The following is a 19,355-nucleotide window of genomic DNA, read 5'->3' as shown; positions in this document are numbered from 1 at the left end:
CCAGACCTTCATTTCAAGGGCTGTTGACTAGCTAGAGCGCACAGACTCTAAAAGGAACCATAGTCCTGTCATGCATGACTAATGCAACTTGAAAGGCAGGCACTGGGTATAGAGCGAGAGTAGCGAGATGCCTATGAGGCCGATCAAAAGCCCTCTGGCTTGAAAATCCCACTGCTACAATCACTTCTTTGGACCATGACATTGGGTTCTCAAAGATCTCAGTTAAAATGTCAATATGTTTTAAGACATTAGCATCCATTGTTAATATTCTAGTAAGGAAAAACATATCAGGTTGGTTACCTATCTCTTAAGAGTAGTTGAAAAGGGTAGTAATTTCTAAGTAGACAGACGTGGTTTTGAATCCTACCTCTGCTACTTAGTAGCTGTGTGACCTTGGGCAAGTCCCCCAAGCTCTCTAAGCCTCAATTTATGTGTATAGAAAATGGATATATCATCCACTACATAAGGTGACTGTGAGGATAAAATGAGATGATATTTATAAAGTGTCTGGCACATAGTAGATACTCAGTAAAAGTCTGGCTCCCTTGAACCTTAGAGGAGGAAAAAAAAAGAACTCTAGAAAATTGGGATGTGGCTAAATTTTAGAGATAAAATCTAGAGTAGAAAAGGACGTGGGGGAGACAATCACAATAGAAGAGAAAACTCTGCTCGGGGAGAAGGGAGCATACTGGAAACCTGGACGTCTAAGGAAAATTAAAGCTTTGGGCACCAGGGGGGAAGTCAAGACACTGACACACAGAGAGAAGGAAAGTAGGGAAATGTTGGGGTCACTGGCACAGTTTCCCCCTCACCTTTGGGCAGAAACAGCAGAGGTTCCCAGCAGGGCTCTGTGGACTGACTCCCTGCAGCACACTGATCATTGAGAGAATGCGGTAGGGTTATAGACAGCAAGCTAGTAATTGCATGTAACTAAGAGAATCTCACGTCACTTCTCACCCATCCTCCTCCATATCAAAAGCAGCACATTGACAGAAGTGTGAGACATGCGAAGCAGGTCATGTGCCTACATAAAGGAAGGTTAGGACCTAACACTCTAACCCATCCTGGAGAATTTTGTTTCACGGGTTAAGGGTCCCATCCCCTCACAAGTAGTAGCATATCTCTACCCCAAAACCAAAATAATGAGAACAGGTAGTCCTATCTATCCCTAGAGCAGCTGTCACCTCTTATCAGAAGCTGTCCTCTTAGGCAGTTTCTCACCATGATTTCTTCACCCCATACACAGCAAAAATCAATGACATCTGAGGTGAGGTCACAAGTACTTTGCCAAAATGAAGAAGTGTATTATTTCAATAATCTGCTTTGTTTTGAGATTATGCCTCTAATCTGGTAACTCTCCCACTTTTGACAGAGGTAACAGTAGTTGTCCATGACCTCGGATGTACTCGTGTTGCATGTATGAATGCCTTTCGTCATGTGACAACTTATTTTTTTCTTGCTCATTCCTTGAAGGATCTTATTTTAAGGAGGAGTTTCCATTCCTTTTTGAGATCAAAAAAAAGGTAAATGGAAGAGGGTCAGAGATACTTCTTTTCCTTGCGCTTTTGGTGTGGGCTAACACATAAGCACTCACAATGGCCTCCTATGACTTCATGACCTCCAAGCCAGTGACAGATCAGCCTCCTTCCAATACACCTTTACGAACATCTGTGAGTCCGTGTGAACATCTGTATATACATCTGCATATGTGATTTCGCTTGTCCCAGCATGTCTGTGCTCGTATTCTGATGTAACACCTGTTAAACTGCAGCATCAAGTATCTGGGTATTGCTTGACTTTAGGGCTAATTCTGGGGAATGAGATGCACTCTCAATTTAACACAGGTGGGTAGAGATAACAGGAAGCTGGAGATCCAGGGAAACAGTGGATTTCCTTGAGATCTTTTTTTTTTTTTAAGGTCCAGAGAGAGTAGGACATGCTGAAGCAAGTTAGCCTTTAACCACTAAAGGCACTCTTTGGAAATGTTCTGCCATGCCCGTTTTTTTTTACTCTACTGAGACTTTTTTTTCTGCCAGTTGCAGCCAGAATGAATACTTACAGCCTAAGTGCCAAGTCCCAGAGAACAACAGTTTGGATAAAGAAAGATTATCAGGATTTATACTGTAGCCTTGTTATGTGCAAAGTCAGAGCCTCTCCTGTTGCTTCACTTTCAAACCGGAAGGCATCAAAGGGACAGCCAGGTCATCTTTGTTTCAAACTCCCTTTTCTCCTGCTGTCAGCTTCTACTACTTCTCACTTTTTTTAAATTAATTCTTCAGAGAAGGCCCACTGTGAAGTTGGCCTGAAATGGTTATTCTTAAAGAATGGTTTTAGTGCTCTTGTTTAAAGTACCACCCAGAAAAGTCTTTACCATTCTGGATGTGAATGGGTCTCTCTCCTCAGAAAAAGGTATTAACTAGGGTGGGAAGGAGGGGAGGCACTCGGGAAATGACTGGAGCCTGGTGGAAGGAAGAATCCCCTCTTAGCTGGGGAGCTGGCAACTGTGTGAAGTGGAAAAGGCAAGAGGAACCCTTTGGGCCTGAACACCAGTGACCCCACCAAGAGCTGGTTACCTCCTTGGCCTAACAGTTACTCCATCCTGGAGCCAACCAATGCTCTCTAAGACACATTTCACCAAACACTCAACAATTTTTCCATAATAGCCTTTAATACTAAAATGCATTAAATTTTTGAAGCAGAGAAAACACATTTAAGGGGGAAACAGAGAACCACCAGATAAAAGGAAACAATGTGGCAGATAACACCATTTAAAACATAACTGTAATAATTTAATAAAGCTGCTTTATCATCTTCATAAAATAGACAAAGTGGTGATTCTTTTTTGTCTCTTTTTTCTTTTTACAATGATTCAATCACTGTGAAAATGTACATAACATACAGATCAGCATATACAACAATTTCATCTTCATATAATCAGCAACAGAGACTGCTTAATGAGACATACTGTACTTGCATCCCTCTAAATTTCCACCCTGGTTTGACAGGTAAACAGTAATAGTGTCATCAGGCTCATTCCCCTCACTAGAGGAGCGAAGGCGTAAGCCTTTTGCAACTAATACCTTAGCATTCAAATAGCACAAGGAGGTATTTGTTGCTCAATTTCTAGCTTGAGCTAGTCTGGCTCTTGGTCATTAAAGTCTGTATCTTAGCCTTCCTCAGCTGAACGCCAGCCAGTGCCAGTAAAAACCTACTTAACCAGTGCTGTAATAATGTTAGCTGGTTTGTTTGCTAAGGTTGACAGCAACGTTCAGTTAGTAACAAGGTCATCTTTAATTGCCAACACAGCTGGAGCAACAATCAGCATCATCAGTTTTCCCTAATGACCTACAGTGCTTTCCAATCAAGATCAGGTTTTTGTGGGTTGTTCTTTACCAAGAGCGCCTTGCAATATGCTTTTCAGACAAGGTGGTTGATTTCCTTTGTTTCACAAAAGCGATATGAGTTCTATTTGAAATTAATTCACTTTTGCACAACAAGTGACCCACAGGCCAATTCCAGCCTCACAAGAAAACAAAAAGAGCTGCAACAACTTCATTAGGACAATGTGTTTTGCTCTGGAATATTTCATTATCAATATAAAGCCACCCGGTCCCAGCCCCACCCCCACACAACCCCTTTGAATATTACTTTGTTACATACTTAAACTAAAGAACAACATCTCAATACACTTTAGTGTCAGCAGATACAATTTGACTCATGAAATGACATCCTTAAATGTAATTTTACTGAGAAGGCAAACACTAGGACTGTATACAATGGACTTCGTAAGCTCATGTATGCCAGGTTTTCAAAGTCAGTCAGGGTCTTATGACCCTGGAAAAAGAGCCAAGTGGACCAGACTTATCAGGATGCTTTGGGGAACATTCAACATCAAAATGATCCCCATAGAGTGAACTGAAATTCCAACCAGCACTGCTATTATGTACAATAATAATCCTTTTCCCACCCTGGATGCCCAATTGAGCTATCCCCTACACCCCTGCCTCTCCCCAAACTGCCCTTTGTCCTCGCTGCCTCAGTGGAGCACTTTTCTTTTGCTTGTTAATGATATGATAGCGCAATATGAAAAGTTCAACTGAATTCCCATCACACGATCAGTTGTATGCTGAAGGAACACAATCCGGATGTTACTCTGGGTGTTGCTAATTTTCAGAGTTCTACGTTGTATTCCCTTTAACCTTTTTGATTCATGGTCGGTGGGTCACCATGTCAACAAATTAGTTTAAATGGGCACCTTGTGTGCAATTAGCTCTCTTAGGCAGGTTTACTCTGGAGCAGTGGTAAAGTGCGGTCCCTGGACCAGCAGCATCGGCATCCCCTTAGAATTTTTGACTAGGCAAAGACTCAGGACCTACCCCAGACCTACTGAAACTCTAAGTGTGGGGTCCATCAACCTGTGCTTTAACAAGCCCTCGACCTTTAGTGGGCATCTGACCCATATGAATGACGAGGCCTCACTGCCAGAGCTTCTGCTTCAGTTGGTCTGGGCGAGAGCAGAGAATTACCATTTCTGAGAAGTTCCCAAGTGATGTGGTTGTTGCTGGTTCAAAGACTACACTGTGAGAACAACTGCCCTTCAGGAACTTCGGGATCCCTCGGCCCATTACCTATTTGGACAATAAGGCCGACCATAATTTACTCCACTGGCTTTAAGAGGGTCAAAGAGATGGTACATTTCATTCTGAACAGGTTCAAACAGGTTCTATCAGTCAGTATAGAGAAAAGAAAGAAGAGATTCCACATAGCGTGGCCCTCTTCTTCCTCCTATTCCTTGTATATAGCATATTCCCATATTTGGGGAAAAGCAATCAATGCAAACTAAAGCCTTTATATTGCATGAAGAAATTTACCTGCCCAGGGATGTGCCCAACGCAGCTGTTAGAAAAGTAAGTCATGCCTCGACACCAACTCCTTCCCAAAAGGGACATCAGAATAGATGGAATAGAACTCCCTAGAATTTAGGAACTGAGACTGCTCCCTTACATTTAAATGTGTAACATGTTTAGAGAGGGAAAAGGAAGAATATTTGGCCCTCTGGCCTTATGTGGCTTTTCATCAGACATACTGAAAAGAAGAAGGGAAAAACATGAGCCAAAGGGAAATCTAGGATCCTTGCACAAAATCCCTGCTTGTAGGCAGAGCCTGTCTATAAAACTAGCTTACAAAGCCCTCCTAGGATGCATTTGTGCTTCTGGGAGTACATATACATCAGACAGTTGTAGAGGGGGGAAAAAAGGTACTTTCTTAATGAGGGGAATTCTCTGAACATGCTCAATAAAGGGTTTGGGAGCCAAAAACACTCTGACTTCCCACTAAAGGAATAAAAACAGTATTTTGGTAAGGAAAGGGGCTTGGTCTGTAGCTTGAAACTGATTTCTGAAGAAAATGGGAGAAAAACAGCAAAATCAATGCCACTGCTACTCTAACCATTTTAAACCTGGCTGGTAAGAGACATGACAGCCAGTGCCCTCTCTGGCTCAACAGCCATATAATATTTAATATTCCCACTTGCCACAATCTTCTCAGCTCCCTCATTCCCACTGAGCATAGTAGGAAATACACCTGTACAAAAACTGCCAAATCTGACTCGAAAGTGACCTTGATGTGGTAGCTAACAACCTAATATCAGGATGCATCAGGTGAAGAACAGTCTAAATTCTACAGGCAGCCACCATAACTTAAAGGGAAAAAAATACATTTTAATGCGTTAATCAAAAAGCACTTGAAAACACAAATAAATCCCTAATTCAAAATCTGCTAACATGAAATGAATCGGAGGGGAGAAGAAGTGTGAGAGATAATGAAATGAGCCGAAATGAAGATATAACGGTAACTGATCTCTAATTATATCAGTTTCAGAGGGAAATTTGCAGCCACACCAATATTTTGCATGAGGTAGTATTCAGCACTGAGTAAGAAATAAGGATGGATTTATAGATTCATTTTAGGTTCTTTTTCAGAAATATTCTCCCCTACCTAAAGCCATCCCTACTGCCTCAGCTACCACCCTCCCACAAAACCCTCCCTCCCATAAAGGAAAATATTCCTAGTAATGTATAAAGCCAGGAACTCAGACAAAAATAACTAAAACATTTAAAAGAGCTCACTTATCTAACTAAACTTAAGAAAATAAATCCTCTTTTGCATTTTAGTACTCTACCCTCCAAGCCTTTTTTCTGGGTACTCTTGAATTTCAAAAAATGAAACAAATGAGAACAGAACCACAAAACTTGTTTCTCTAGAAAACTTTTTTAAGACCAAGGCAGAGTAAAGGTGACATATCTGTTTAGTTTCAAATAATGAACGCTTGGGCTGCAAGAATACTATGTTGGCTACTAAATATTAACAGATGCTTACTAAATGGGGGGAGTTGGAGAAATGTTAAACAAAACAAAAAAAATGTGCGTAATAAACTTGTTAATAATAAAAGGTGTATTCCTAGCCTACAGCAGAGTTAGCTAAATCTAAAGGATTTTTTTAATAGTTTCCTGTTCACATTTTTAATTTAAAAAAAGTGTTAGTCATAAAGAGATGAGTTCAAGTGTCCAAGTGTCTCCATTTAGAAGGCACAGTAATTGGATTAGTGATGCTGTTACTGGTTACCTGTCTTTTCCTAAATGTACACTTCGTACTGCTTACTCTATTCCTATTTCTAATCCTACAACGCAGAGCAACATGGAGTTCTCAGTTCCAGCCCCCGACATGCTTTGCAGTCTAATTCTCATCGTGATTGGGAAACACTGAATCAGGAAGTATGTGTCGGAAAAGATGCTAATTTAGACCTCAAAATAGATTCAGTCTTTTTGAATTTCAGATGATTGGAGACAGGGAATTTCTAAGCCTGGAAACTGATAAATTCAGGAGCAACTTTCCCATTCAGGGCCTGAAAATTTTAAAAATTGATGCCATAAAACTTTCAGCACAGTAGTTCTGACAACTGCAAATTAGATAGCAGAATATCCAAAAATGACTTTCTGTGATGATCTATCACTGATCTGGGCAGAAGACTGAAAGGCAGGAGAAATACTCTGCAAGGTGGTGAGTAATCACTCCACGGCTATCCTCCATGAGTGAGTATCCTCCAAGTACTCAATCTATATGTGCGGAGTTGCTCAGTCACTTGCCATCTCAGTTTTTTGCACTTTGTTTTTGTCTATAGTTTTATTTTTTTTTAAGAAAAAAAAACACCAACTTCTAAAAGCCTTTTGCCATCACCACACACGTAGCAATTTGCAATATCAAATACAACAATAGCACAGCTAGCAAAAGGGTTCTTAAAGCAGGGGTGTCCCAGCAAAGTAGCGGCATTGGAAAGTACTCAAGCTTCAGAAACAACCTTTTGGGGGCTCAAATTTCACATCACTGAATCAAAGAATAGTACACAATAAATGACCATTAACTTGTCTACACTACAAAACAGTGGCGAGCTTATTAAAGGTGTCCAGAGCTTTCTTTTTTTTTTGTTTTTTTTTAATGTAATCCTCCACAAACAATGGTAATTTATATTATAATTTTGACATAGAAAAATATATAAATTCAAACACTTAATACATAATACTTTTCACAACTGAATTTGTCTCTGTTTCCCCAACATCAAGGCCCCATGAACAACTCAAGCCAAAGCTAATTTGCTCCAACTGAACACCCCTGCTGCCTGTTGAAACGAGAGGGATTGTCACAGAATGATAGTCACTTATAAACAATACACTTAGGGAAAGCTCTGAAATAACAGCCACTCAAGAACCAACCATTGGTGAGCAATTAAAACAATCAGCTCCTGCTTCTTCGATGTAACCAGCATGGTTTCTCTCTCTTCTTCCCCGAGACTGCTTTAGAGAATGATATCCTTCAGACGCTTCACACCAGGAGACTCCTTGTCACGACCCTCCTTCAGAGTGGGGTTGACCTCATGCATGACTTTCTCGCTGTCAGCTCCACGGGGCTCAGCTTCAGAGGGACGAGACGGGCCATTGTTGATATACTGCTCCAGATCACGGGCCGGGGGCGCCAGGGCAATGGTGTAAGACACGGAGGGCTTGGTGGGCAGAGGGCTCTTGAGGTGCAGGGGGGAGGTGACAGGGCTAATAGCCTCACAGCCATTGCCTGCCTCCCGGATAGCGCCGTTGACCTTGGGGCTGCAGATGGTCACATCGACAGTTCTCCTGCCTTTCAAGGTGGGCCTCTCCTCAGCCGGGTGGTCACTGACATCTTTTCCAAAGGTTGCAAAAGTCCGCTTGGTGGGGCCGCAGTCGTCATAAGCCTCAACATCAGCCGCAGTAGCTTCGATGGACAGCGCGATGACATTCCTCACGTGCTCAGGGGACTTGGAGCGGGTGGGCATGGGGTTCCGGGGCATCCAGCACCTGTCAGAGTGGCCAAGAATCCGACATTCTTCCCTGCAATGAAATCCTTCATTCTGATCTGTTTGGAGAAAATAAAATGTTGATTACATCAGCTTTTCCCAGGAATCATTGTTATTCCCTAGTGTTCTGGTTTCTTAGGTACCCACAGGCCCTTTTGGGAAATGGCACTTTTAGATAGTCCTTTATTGCCTTTTGGGACAAGTGTGAAGAATTGGATCTTTAAAAGGCTGTAGATCTCCCCCTGTATACTCCTCTCTTTTATTATTATTTTTGTTGTTGCTCTCACTGCTGACAAAACTAAAAACCTAAAAGGAAACACGTTATGGTGAAAAAATGTATTTTAAAAAAAATTTATCCTGTCAAGGCGCTGAGAGTCAGCATTTTTATCAACAACTCCTGTTAAAAATCAACTGCGTTTGAAACTGGTTCCAGCAGAAGAGGGAGTGGAGGCAGAGCAGGGAATCCAACAGTCAGTATATCTGAGAAGTCTTGGCCATATGTTTGAGCAATAGCACTGCCAACCACGACTCCACCCTACTTGTCAATGATATGCCGTGCTTAATTTTAGATTGGTATCACGCTGTCTTTGAAAACCCAATCACTTCACTTCTTTTTGACCATCAGTTCCACCAGCCAATCTTTTCACTAAGTTATTTACACGACTTGATTTCCCACTAGAAGGAATATACTGAGATCTTTTCCTTCCCTCTGACCCATAAGCTTCAACTGACCCTAAGCACACATCACTCATAGACTGAGCATCATTTAATGACACTCAACTAGACATCCCTCCTTATTTTCCTCATCTGCAGTTTTATTAGGGTCATATTTCTTGAAGAAACCTTTCATGGATTACTTTAACCCTATCATAGAAGATCTCAGCAGTTAGAATTCATAATTATTGGTGAGACATTTTTTTCTCTTCTCAAATCAGGTTCATTTAGAGTTAAGGCTGTAATTGACTCTCGGAGAGGCTTTCTACATGGTTTTCATCAAAGCGTGGACCCAGGGTTAATATCTGCTTGTCCATTGGAAAATTGTTCATCTCAATGTCTGGTTTATAGCCCTAGTTTTCCAGATCTACTTTTACTTATATTACATTCCTGTACAAGGATGACCTAATCAAAATTTTCATCACATTATATAGTGCATCAAAATATGAGCAGTTTAACATTTACAGAAAACCTTGGGGCAGGGTTGGAGGAGGTGGGGAGATGAGGAGAGACTGCAAAGACAGAAATAAAGCATGCCAAAAGAAGTTGAAAATACATTCTGTGATTGCCTTTTTCCTGGGGGAAGAAGTCTGAAATTCAGGGTCTTGCCTGATATACTCTCTATATAACACACCTTCCTTAACCACTTGTATTTCTTTGTTTGCTTCTTGTTTTTAAATAGTAAATGGCATAGCAAAGAGGCAATGTTCTGCCTCATCTATCAAAGGTTATTTTGGTAAAGGGGCACATAGAAGGGGAGGCTCAAGAAATAATGGTTGAACTGGATGTATACTTCATTATTTGGAGAAAAGGCACTGGAAGCAGCTAAATGTCAAGGCCTAATCCAGGCTGAGTCCAGACTTCAACACAACTCTGGGAATGGCCTTTGACCTAGTTTAAACTACTGAAAAGCCAATCAAAGTTAAGACCCTTTCAGGGTACTGGGACACAATTTGCCAATTTATCTTTAAGATGGTCATTTTATGCTCCCTTTCAGTGGTGGAGAATAAACACTCAGAATTTTGCAGATATGAAGCCAAATAACAAACGAGCATTATCACCAATAAGATAAGTGCCTTCCACATGGATAGGGCAATGCTTCTGCAAACTCCAGCATATTTCCACATGAGGGCTGCATGACCACCTCTACAAAATAAAGAGTTGTCAAAGCCTTTTCTCTGCCTTTTCCCTGCAAACTCTCAATGCTACCATCTGATAGCCTATCATCATTCAAAATGTATATGTTTCTGGGAGACAGAAAGTATGAAAGTAAGGAAAACATGTTGGAACGTACTTGGGAAACATTTAATTTGTATAGACTCAAACATCAATGGAAGAGTGTACAGATGATCTATCCACAATTAATTTCATCCAAATCCAGTGTTTTCCCAGGAAGCCCCAAGATCCCTCCAGTAGGACAGAATTCACATGTTCAGAATTTCCCAAAAAGATGGGTTTTTTTCTTCTCCATCTCCTCTGAAGCCCATATCATAACTTTCCAAGTAATAGCTCTAAAGAAACAGTGTATTTGTTCTGAGGTGAAGATTAAGGAGGTGCAAGTTGGGGAATAGCTTAATAATTAACTTCTATTTCTACAAATCTGAATAAGAGTCCCTTGGAAGTCAGCAAAAAGAAAAAATAATGTCCAGAAGGCTATGTCCCTGTCCTTTTCGTTCCTAATTTATAGCATAAAGGCATGAAGGACTTAGTCTTTGAACCCTGGAACCATGGACATAGGACCAGCTATTAAGAGGAAATCCCTGCTAACCTTCAGACTGATATTATCAGCCACTTGTTCACACGCCTAAAGTAGAACAGTGGTGAATTATAATCCAGCAGAATCGTCCCAATAAGCTCAACATACAGCTCTCATTTCTTTCAAGTTTTTAGTATCTAGTAGCTGCCTTCCAATTTGGAGATGTGGGTTTTTTGTTTTTAACACAATTTAGTAGGAAATGCCATCCATGGGTTATACTGAATGCAAGTACAGTGCTCTTTCCCATACTAAATGGCTTCAAATGAATAGCACGGGAAGACCTGGATCCCTACCACATACGGAAGGAGAGCAGAGACCCCAGAGACAGACACCTGTAAGATCTTATGAATCTAGGAAGACCAGAGCAGGGAACTCAGTCTTCTCAGAAACTTCTCTGCAAAGATAGTACTTGCTTTCAACTTACCCACTGCCTAAATGGATAAATCACCCTCTAGGAAGAGGAAAAAGGAAACTCACTCAGCATTCCCAGGAATGTGATCATAAGCCTACCCACCAATCTCACTAAGCCTACTTCAGCCCTATACGAGATAAAAAAAAAATAGGTAATTTTTTTGGATTAATTATGCAAACTTATATGTTCACCACTCTTACCACAATGTAAGCAAAGACTTGAATCTGAGAGACTCATTTACTCACAATGTTTCACCCCTGGCTTAGATCTGATATCTTTATTTCCTTGTATCCTTACTAAGGGCAGTGACTTGCTGCTTATCATTTTTAGTATCAAACAACACTCCGTGACATTTGTGTCAATTCAATGTGAAGAGCACTGGGTGTTATATGCAACTGATAAATTATTCAATACTACATCTGAAACTAATGATGTACTATATGTTGGCTAATTAAATTTGAAACAAAAATCTAACCTAGCTTTAGTGTTTATAGCCATATGAAATATGAAAGAAAACATGCTGAATATAGATAGGCAGGAAGAATGTCTTCCCAGCCAAAGGTAAACTACATTCATAAATGTACTGCAGATAAATTACTTTTTCAAAAGCCAAAACTTCAGTTTAGTAAGGAAATTGCATATTAAAAGTGAGAAAGTCACAATACAAAGCCCCTTAAGAATAGCAATGAAGACAGACTAGATGTGAAAAGCAAAGAAACTACTTCTGGAATTGCATAGGACTGGTAGAGGTTATGTGCCTGCCGTCATGTAGCATTGTCGCTAGGGATAGAGGTATGAGAGTAGAGAGGAACCATTTTGTATCATAAAAATTAGCTGTCAAAAAAAATTAACTGCCAAGATGCTGGATCCAGCTGAAACAGAGGTCAGCTAACAATTCACTAATTCCCTGAGAAGATTCCTCTTATGTGCCTATTTATGACTCTATACTTTGTTACATCTTGACCTGAGCCTATGCAAAGCAAAATGTAAACCTCTAAAATCCACACATAGTTGTGGAAATTCAAACACATTGCCAGGTACAGATAAGTGAAGGCAGGCATCTTTAATTCAAATGTAGACATAAATTAGGGGTGAATGATGAATTTGTAAATTGGTCTTCCCTGATTCTGAACTTGTCCCTAAGATTTGCAAAAACAAATAAATAAAATGCGTAAGTTTGGAAGAGGGACGCACAAATCTCAAAGCCACTCCTTAGATCAGGTTTAGACAAAAATTCAAAATACAGAGAAAAACATAAAGCTTTCTCAATTTGGTGGTAATATGTATTTGTTTGGTCACAATCTGTCCTTAGGGATCTTAGTGAGAGAAACCTAAAACCTCTGGCAAAAAAATAAATATAGATAGATGATAGATGATAGATAGATAGATAGATAGATAGATAGATAGATAGATAGATAGATAGATGTATCTATCTATATTTATATCTTAGGGGCGCCTGGATGGCTCAGTCATTAAGCGTCTGCCTTCAGCTCAGGTCATGATCCTGGGGTCCTGGGATTGACCTGCATTGGGCTCCCAGCTCAGCCAGGAGTCTGCCTCTCCCTCTTCATCTCCGTCTCCCTCTGTGATCTCTCTCGCTTTTGCTCTCTCTCAAATAAATAAATAAAATCTTTAAAAAAAAAAACAAAAAAATTATATCTTAAATAAAAGGCATAAGAGACAGCAATGATTAAGACATGATAGATAAGGAAGTAATTCAAATAGAAAAAGAAGAAAATATGTTATTTTCTGCAAATATTAGCAAAACTTTTTGCAGCAATTCCTCCTCATAAAACCACTGTCTCTTCAGATGTAGGCAAACAATGTGCTTCCACACCAGAAAGAGCCTACACATGGTCCCAACCAAAGTAAAAAAAGAAAATGATGAAAACACATCTCAGGCTTTGCTAAAAGTTTCAAAGTCCTGGTAGAATAGAAGAGCTGAGAGGCTCTGCTGGGTTTGTATAGATGTCCAGCCACAATGGATGTGTTCACTAATGCTGCAGCTCTTTATTGTGATTCAGAGTTTGGTTGTATTTAACTCAAAGATCCCAATGATCAGAGACAAAACTCTAACACTAAAAAAGTTCAAGGTAACAGTTAACAAGACAATGTGTTACCCCCTCAGAAGGGATCTGCAGTCAATGAGGCAGAAAGGGAAAGTTAAAGTGAGTTCCAGTTCCTCAGAGCTCAAGTAGTTACTTTTAAGTAGCAGCAGTAACATAACCGACAAGCAAGTGATGTATAAATCAGGAAAGCTTCCTGGACTGTGCCCATATGCATCCACTTAGGTTAATCTACATCACACCCTGAACAAAATAATCTACAACAAAAGCAGGGCCAATTTTTGTAAGATATAATGGAAGGGAAGGTAGCACCAATTACGAACTGGTTAAGTGTTGTTAAAATTTATCGTGTGCACCTAATCAAGAAAACATAACTGCTAGGAAATATCCCCTCGTGACCTGCCTACCTCTTACTCATCTGAAGCACACATAATGAACTGCACCCAAATATCCATATCTATATTTAATATTTAGGAAAAGAACCACTCTTTTGTTAGGATTGGCAATATGCCAGCTCAAAAACTGCATTTCCTGGCCTCCCTTGTAGATAGGTGTGACCATGTAACTAAGATTGGACCAATGTTATGAAGGCAGGAAGGATGTCAAGAAAACTCCTTAAAAGGAAGAGGGGGGTGATGTAGCTGGGAGACCCTTTTGTCCTTATTCCTTCCTGCTTTGTCCTGTCTGGAATGGAGACATAATGGCTGGAGGTACAGTATCCATATTACCACCATGAAGCAACTCTGAGGAAGGAAGCCATGTACCTATGGATAGCAAAATCAAAAGACAGACGAGCTCTGGGGTATCAAAGATATTGTAGACCCACCTCACTACACCTGAACTTCTTTCACATAAGAGGAAAAATAAGCCTCCCTCCTGGTTAGGTCATTAATTCATTTTCTTCGGTGGGAGAGGAGGGTCTTTATTACCAGTAGTTGAACACTATTTTTTAAAAGATTTTATTTATTTATTTGACAGAGAGAGAGACAGCCAGCGAGAGAGGGAACACAAGCAGGGGGAGTGGGAGAGGAAGAAGCAGGCTCATAGAAGAAGAGCCTGATGTGGGGCTCAATCCCAGAACGCTGGGATCACGCCCTGGGCCGAAGGCAGACGCTTAATGTCTGAGCCACCCAGGCGCCCCATATTTTTAATCGATACATTATCCCTGAAGTCTCAACTTAAATTTAACTTTCTCAGGGACTCCTTCCGTGATCCCTTAGATAGACCACCACCTCCTTTTATAGCACTCATTATAGTTGTCTATTATCTATATTCAATGTTAGCTTGTAAACTCTAAATGAACAAAGATTATATCTATTTTGTTCCCTCCCATACCCACAGAAGCTAGTAATGTGTCCAGCATACAGCAGGTACTCAGTAACAGTTTAATTTAATTGGATTAAAAAAAGGTATATGAGTGATAGCGATAAAACAAAAAACCTTGGTCAACACACCAGATACTGTGCTACTGATACAACTCCTACAAGTGGAAATTACTATTCTATTTAGTAGAAACACCATGACAACCTACAAAGAAAACTAGGTAGCTGTGTCAGAAACAATAAAGTAAATGTAGCACTTCAGAAACATTAAAGTCAAGTGTCATCTTAGCCTCTCAGCGGTTTCCCAAACACTATAAGCAAGTCTTAAAGAAAAATATGCTTTGATGTTCAGTTGAAAATATATTCGTCATGTGCTTTGGAGTTTTCAAGTTTAACAATAGTTAATGGGCCTCGTACTCTAGTAAGTTAACAACACAATACGCAGAAGCATCTATTTTATGAAATGAATGTGCTATTCAAATATGAAGCATTGTTTCTTGGCTTCAAACACAACTGCTGCTAATTCCTATAAAATATAAACCAAAAATGGGACCTATAGTGAGCCTTTCAGACCAACTGCAGGTGCTGACTCTTTCTGGCAAAACTAATTAAAATATGGATGGCAGGGGCGCCTGGGTGGCACAGTCGTTGGGCTTCTGCCTTCGGCTCAGGGTGTGATCCTGGCGTTCCGGGATCGAGCCCCACATCAGGCTCCTCTGCTGGGAGCCTGCTTCTTCCTCTCCCACTCCCCCTGCTTGTGTTCTCTCTCGCTGGCTGTCTGTCTCTGTCAAATAAATAAATAAAATCTTTAAAAATATATGGATGGCAAAAGTAATGCTCCAAATATGCCAAGGAATTACCAAAGGGGGTAATTTCCAGGAAATAGTTTTCCTGGAAAGAGTTCGTAAAAGCATTTTTAGGCCTGCAACATCAAGAGAAAGAACATCTGTAACTTAACAGGGCAAGCAGAGTAGCAATGGGGTCAGTGAAAAAGAGAGAAAGGAGGGGAAGGAAAGAAGGGAGGAAGGAATGAGGAAAGAGAGGGAAGGAGGAAAGAAGGAAGGAAAGAGGGAGGAATGGAAGGGTAGCTGGAAACACTATCCGGGCTTTAAACATTCTGTCTTGGTTTTGATCCAATTGACATCTTCAGGATTGGGCTCTTTTGGTTGTTTAGAGCAACTAGCAAAAATTCAATAAGGGCTTATGACTTTGCAAAATGACTTCCCAGACTCCTCCCAGGTTGTAATTCTGAAAGGAGTTTCCACTCAATTCCTAAAGGACCCAAAGTTTTGGCAAGGAAAGTTGGAGTTCCGTCTGTAAAATATTCAAGGGCACATCAGTGAAGGCTGAGATATTCCTAGAGATTCATGAACCAATGACACCAAGCTATCCTGCAGCCACTCTAGTGTAATAAGAAGTAAATCACAAATTACACTGCAAACAATGACTTGTCTCTTTCTCATTCCCTTCTTCTTTCTTCCAGAATTTTCTGCCATTTCAGTTCCTTCCTAATACTTCTTTTTTCTTCTCCTGTTCCCTAGCATCCGACTTGTCAGCAGCCCTTCCCACAGCACTATGGTCTGACAGACAACAGGCAGAAGGAGTAAGATGCCAGAACTGTGATTGATATTCAAAACACCTATGTGGAATTATTTGATGGATGCCAAAGAAGAGCTATCCAAAAACCAGCCCTTGTAACAGAGAGAGAAATTCCCACAAATTTTTATTCAGGTGGGTACGAGCATGGAGGGTCCCTGTTAAAATAAGAGAATCCACTACCAAATTGAGATCATCGGATTTTCTTTGGTCATACAGTAAAACCATGGGTGAAGAGGACCCAGGATAGGAGAGTTTTGGTGGGGGAAGAAAGGCTACAAATGTCTAGAGGTAGAGATACCTAGGAAGGGCACGGTGGGGGATAGGGTGTAGGAACAAAATTCCTGAGACTGACAAAGAGATGTCGCCAAAAACCAGCAGATAGGCAAAGAAAAAAGGCAGCCCTGATTAGCATAGCTTGGCATTTTCAGGGTGGCTAACTAGTTAAACAGCAGGAATCTGTAAAGTTGGGTTTAAGCTTAGGGTGGAGAGGAGGGCTGAAAAAAACTGATGGACCCCAATCTTGTCCTAGACCATTTGACAGATCAGCATCAATTAGCAAGTGCCACCTGACACTTGGCCTCTGTGACGCCAAATGGCACATAAGCCTCTCTCCTCATTCACAGTCTATGCACCTGAAATTCACTTACTCCCGGTGCAACACGAAAATAAATTAAAAAGATGCCCTTTTCAGAATTCAAAGCAATTGAATTATCTTCAATGGAATCTTCAGTGCTGAGCTGGTCAAAGAGACAAAGTTATAACATACCAAAGTAGAAGTGCTTGAGAATTGAATATTTATGATAGATGATAGTGTGGCATGTACAGTCCTACAATCTAAGTTGCAATTTGGGCAATCACAATAGTTCCTGGAGTTTTCATTTTTGTACTAGGACTCAATTCAATTCAACCCATAAAGAAGAGATTTCAAGATGTATATAAGTATAAATCATTTGTGCTGATGCATGGGGAGCAAGGAAATGAAGCAGAAGGCTGCCTGGAAAATTGAGACTAAGAAATAAGAGGTGTGACTGAGATAAGCAGAAATTGACTAAACTGGAATTTTGTATTTTGGCTTCTATGGTAAAGAAAATTATCCGACAAAGTGCCGGACTTCATCTGGGTGCTTTAGAAACTATATGAAAAGGCATCTTTACAAGTCTCAAATATGAGCTGTCAAAGAAGGCCATTGAACTAGTCCCCCAAAGGAGGAACACTGAAATACTGAAACTCTGAGCAAAGTGGAACCGTTTTTTAAGGTTTCGTTCTAAAGTGTCCACAGAATTAATCCCTCAGCCTATATCTGGTAGACACCCACAATACCTAGTCACTTCTGTGAAGAGTTCAAACCAGTTGCTTGATTTTGTGTAGATTAAAAACAGACCATTTCACACATTCTACAGGTAGTTACGCTGCTGGCAAGACAGAGCCTTCAGATGATTCCAAGTGGTGCTGAATTAAAGTCACCGCCAACTTGGTTTTACTCTTTCCTGGAAAATAAGGAAATTGCTAACACATCATTAGCTTGAGAAAAAAAAAAGCCCCTTTTATGTTGGTCATGAGCTTCAGGGTATTAGATAGAATACAGAGTGAGGACGGCACAAATAAGACGGGTATAGAAAGCAAGAGGGACAGGGGATGCTAGTCAGGAGAACAAAATCTTCCCTCTTTTTTAATGAAAATTTAATGTTGGGGGGGAAAAAGGCTGGTGTTCCTCTTAACAGGAACTGACACTTCCTTCAGTCAAGCCCCAGGACATTCAGTTTTATAAAACAGGCAATACTGTACATAAGTCAAAAGATGTTGCAACAGTAATTTCTAAATTCTTTGAAGATTTTTGACTGCCAAAATGTTCTTGTTACTGGGTGGGGAAGCTAAGAAGCAACATTAGTAATTCTCCAATCACTTCCTTCACATTCGAAAAATAAAGTGCTCAGTAAACCAATCACTGTCCCTTGCAATGATTCAAAAGGATAGTGTATGTCATGACATCAGCTAGGTAGGAGTCACTAGAAATAGTCACGGGAGGCACGCAGGAGTGTCAGAAAGATTAATATCTATTAACTATCTAGGTTGGACTATTCGTTACCAAGAAAAGCCTCATAGAAAAGTCTAGCATTATCTTGATGTTTCAGTGTAACTTCAGCAACCATCTGGAATACTGTAATTGCTATGACACTGCTTCTGGGTATAGCAAACAGCACAATCATTAAAAAAAATTCATTTCAAATATCTTCCTGGAAGCTAATAAATTCTACAGCAGTTTCAATCCTTCCTCATTGCAACAAAGAAAAGCTTAGTTCCAGACAAATTAAAAGTAAATTGATTGCCTGGGGGGAATCTATTCAAATATCACTTTTACGTGTTAGAAATCTTTTCTCCTAGAACATTAGAGGGAGGAAGGAAGGGAGGGAGGGAGGGAGGAAAGGAATGAATGAATCTTGGATAAGGGAATGAGACAGATGATGGAGATAAAGAGTGTGAAAGGGATAGAAGTCAGTATATGAAAAAGACAAGCGCTTGCAACAGAGGGAGAGTGAGAGACAAGCAAAACCATTAAATCCTTGTTTGCAAAACCAGGTAGAAACCAACTTAAAATAAAATGCAAATGTGTCACTAGGGTGCAGGCCTAACATTTGTGCTGGAATTTATGAATAATAACTATGAATAATGAATATCAAAATTGAAGGGATCAAACACCACCTTGTATGTTTACTTGTCATTATCCATCTTTCATGGACAATGCTCAGTTTCATTCTTTTGCTCTTTTCCTTAGAAATACTCATAATTATTCTTTTTCCAGGTGTCCACTTAATCATACTAGTAGGAGAAAGCAAGTTCTGTTTTTCAGGGTGTTACCTCAAAAGCAATTAGACAAATTCAGAAGTGAGACCGATTTATCTATTCTTTGAGGAAGCTTGATCATTTGAAGGCATCCTATGCTTGTCCTGCTGCTCTTATTAGGAAGAGAAAGTCCTTTACACCTTTAGCACAGGGCAGTTAATGTTTGACCCCCCGGCCCTTAGCTTGTCCAACTCTTCTTTGAAAGAAAAAATGGCCGCTCCTTCTGAAGCATCAAAGAACTCCTGGAATCTCTTTGGGCCAC

The 19,355-nt window shown here is 40.3% G+C and overlaps 1 protein-coding gene across 4 annotated transcripts in view; it reads right to left on the bottom strand.

Moving 5' to 3' along the window:
- Positions 1 to 7,180: 7,180 nt before the first annotated feature.
- The window catches only part of PCDH19 (protocadherin 19), a 114,608-nt gene continuing 102,433 nt past the window's right edge, over positions 7,181 to 19,355 (bottom strand). For all 4 annotated transcript variants that reach the window (XM_045805137.2, XM_087860386.1, XM_045805134.2 and 1 more), the window contains one exon: positions 7,181 to 8,442. In XM_045805137.2, coding sequence (XP_045661093.1) covers positions 7,853 to 8,442 — 590 coding nt within the window. In that variant the 3' untranslated portion in view covers positions 7,181 to 7,852. The remainder of the gene's footprint in view (positions 8,443 to 19,355) is intronic.

The sequence above is a fragment of the Ursus americanus genome, chromosome X (assembly GCF_024610735.1).
Source record: "Ursus americanus isolate L20-20 chromosome X, mUrsAme1.1.p, whole genome shotgun sequence".
In the NCBI taxonomy this organism is placed as follows: Eukaryota; Metazoa; Chordata; class Mammalia; order Carnivora; family Ursidae; genus Ursus; species Ursus americanus.
Note: the sequence above shows the minus strand (reverse complement) of the source record. Positions and strands in the feature narration are given on the sequence as shown.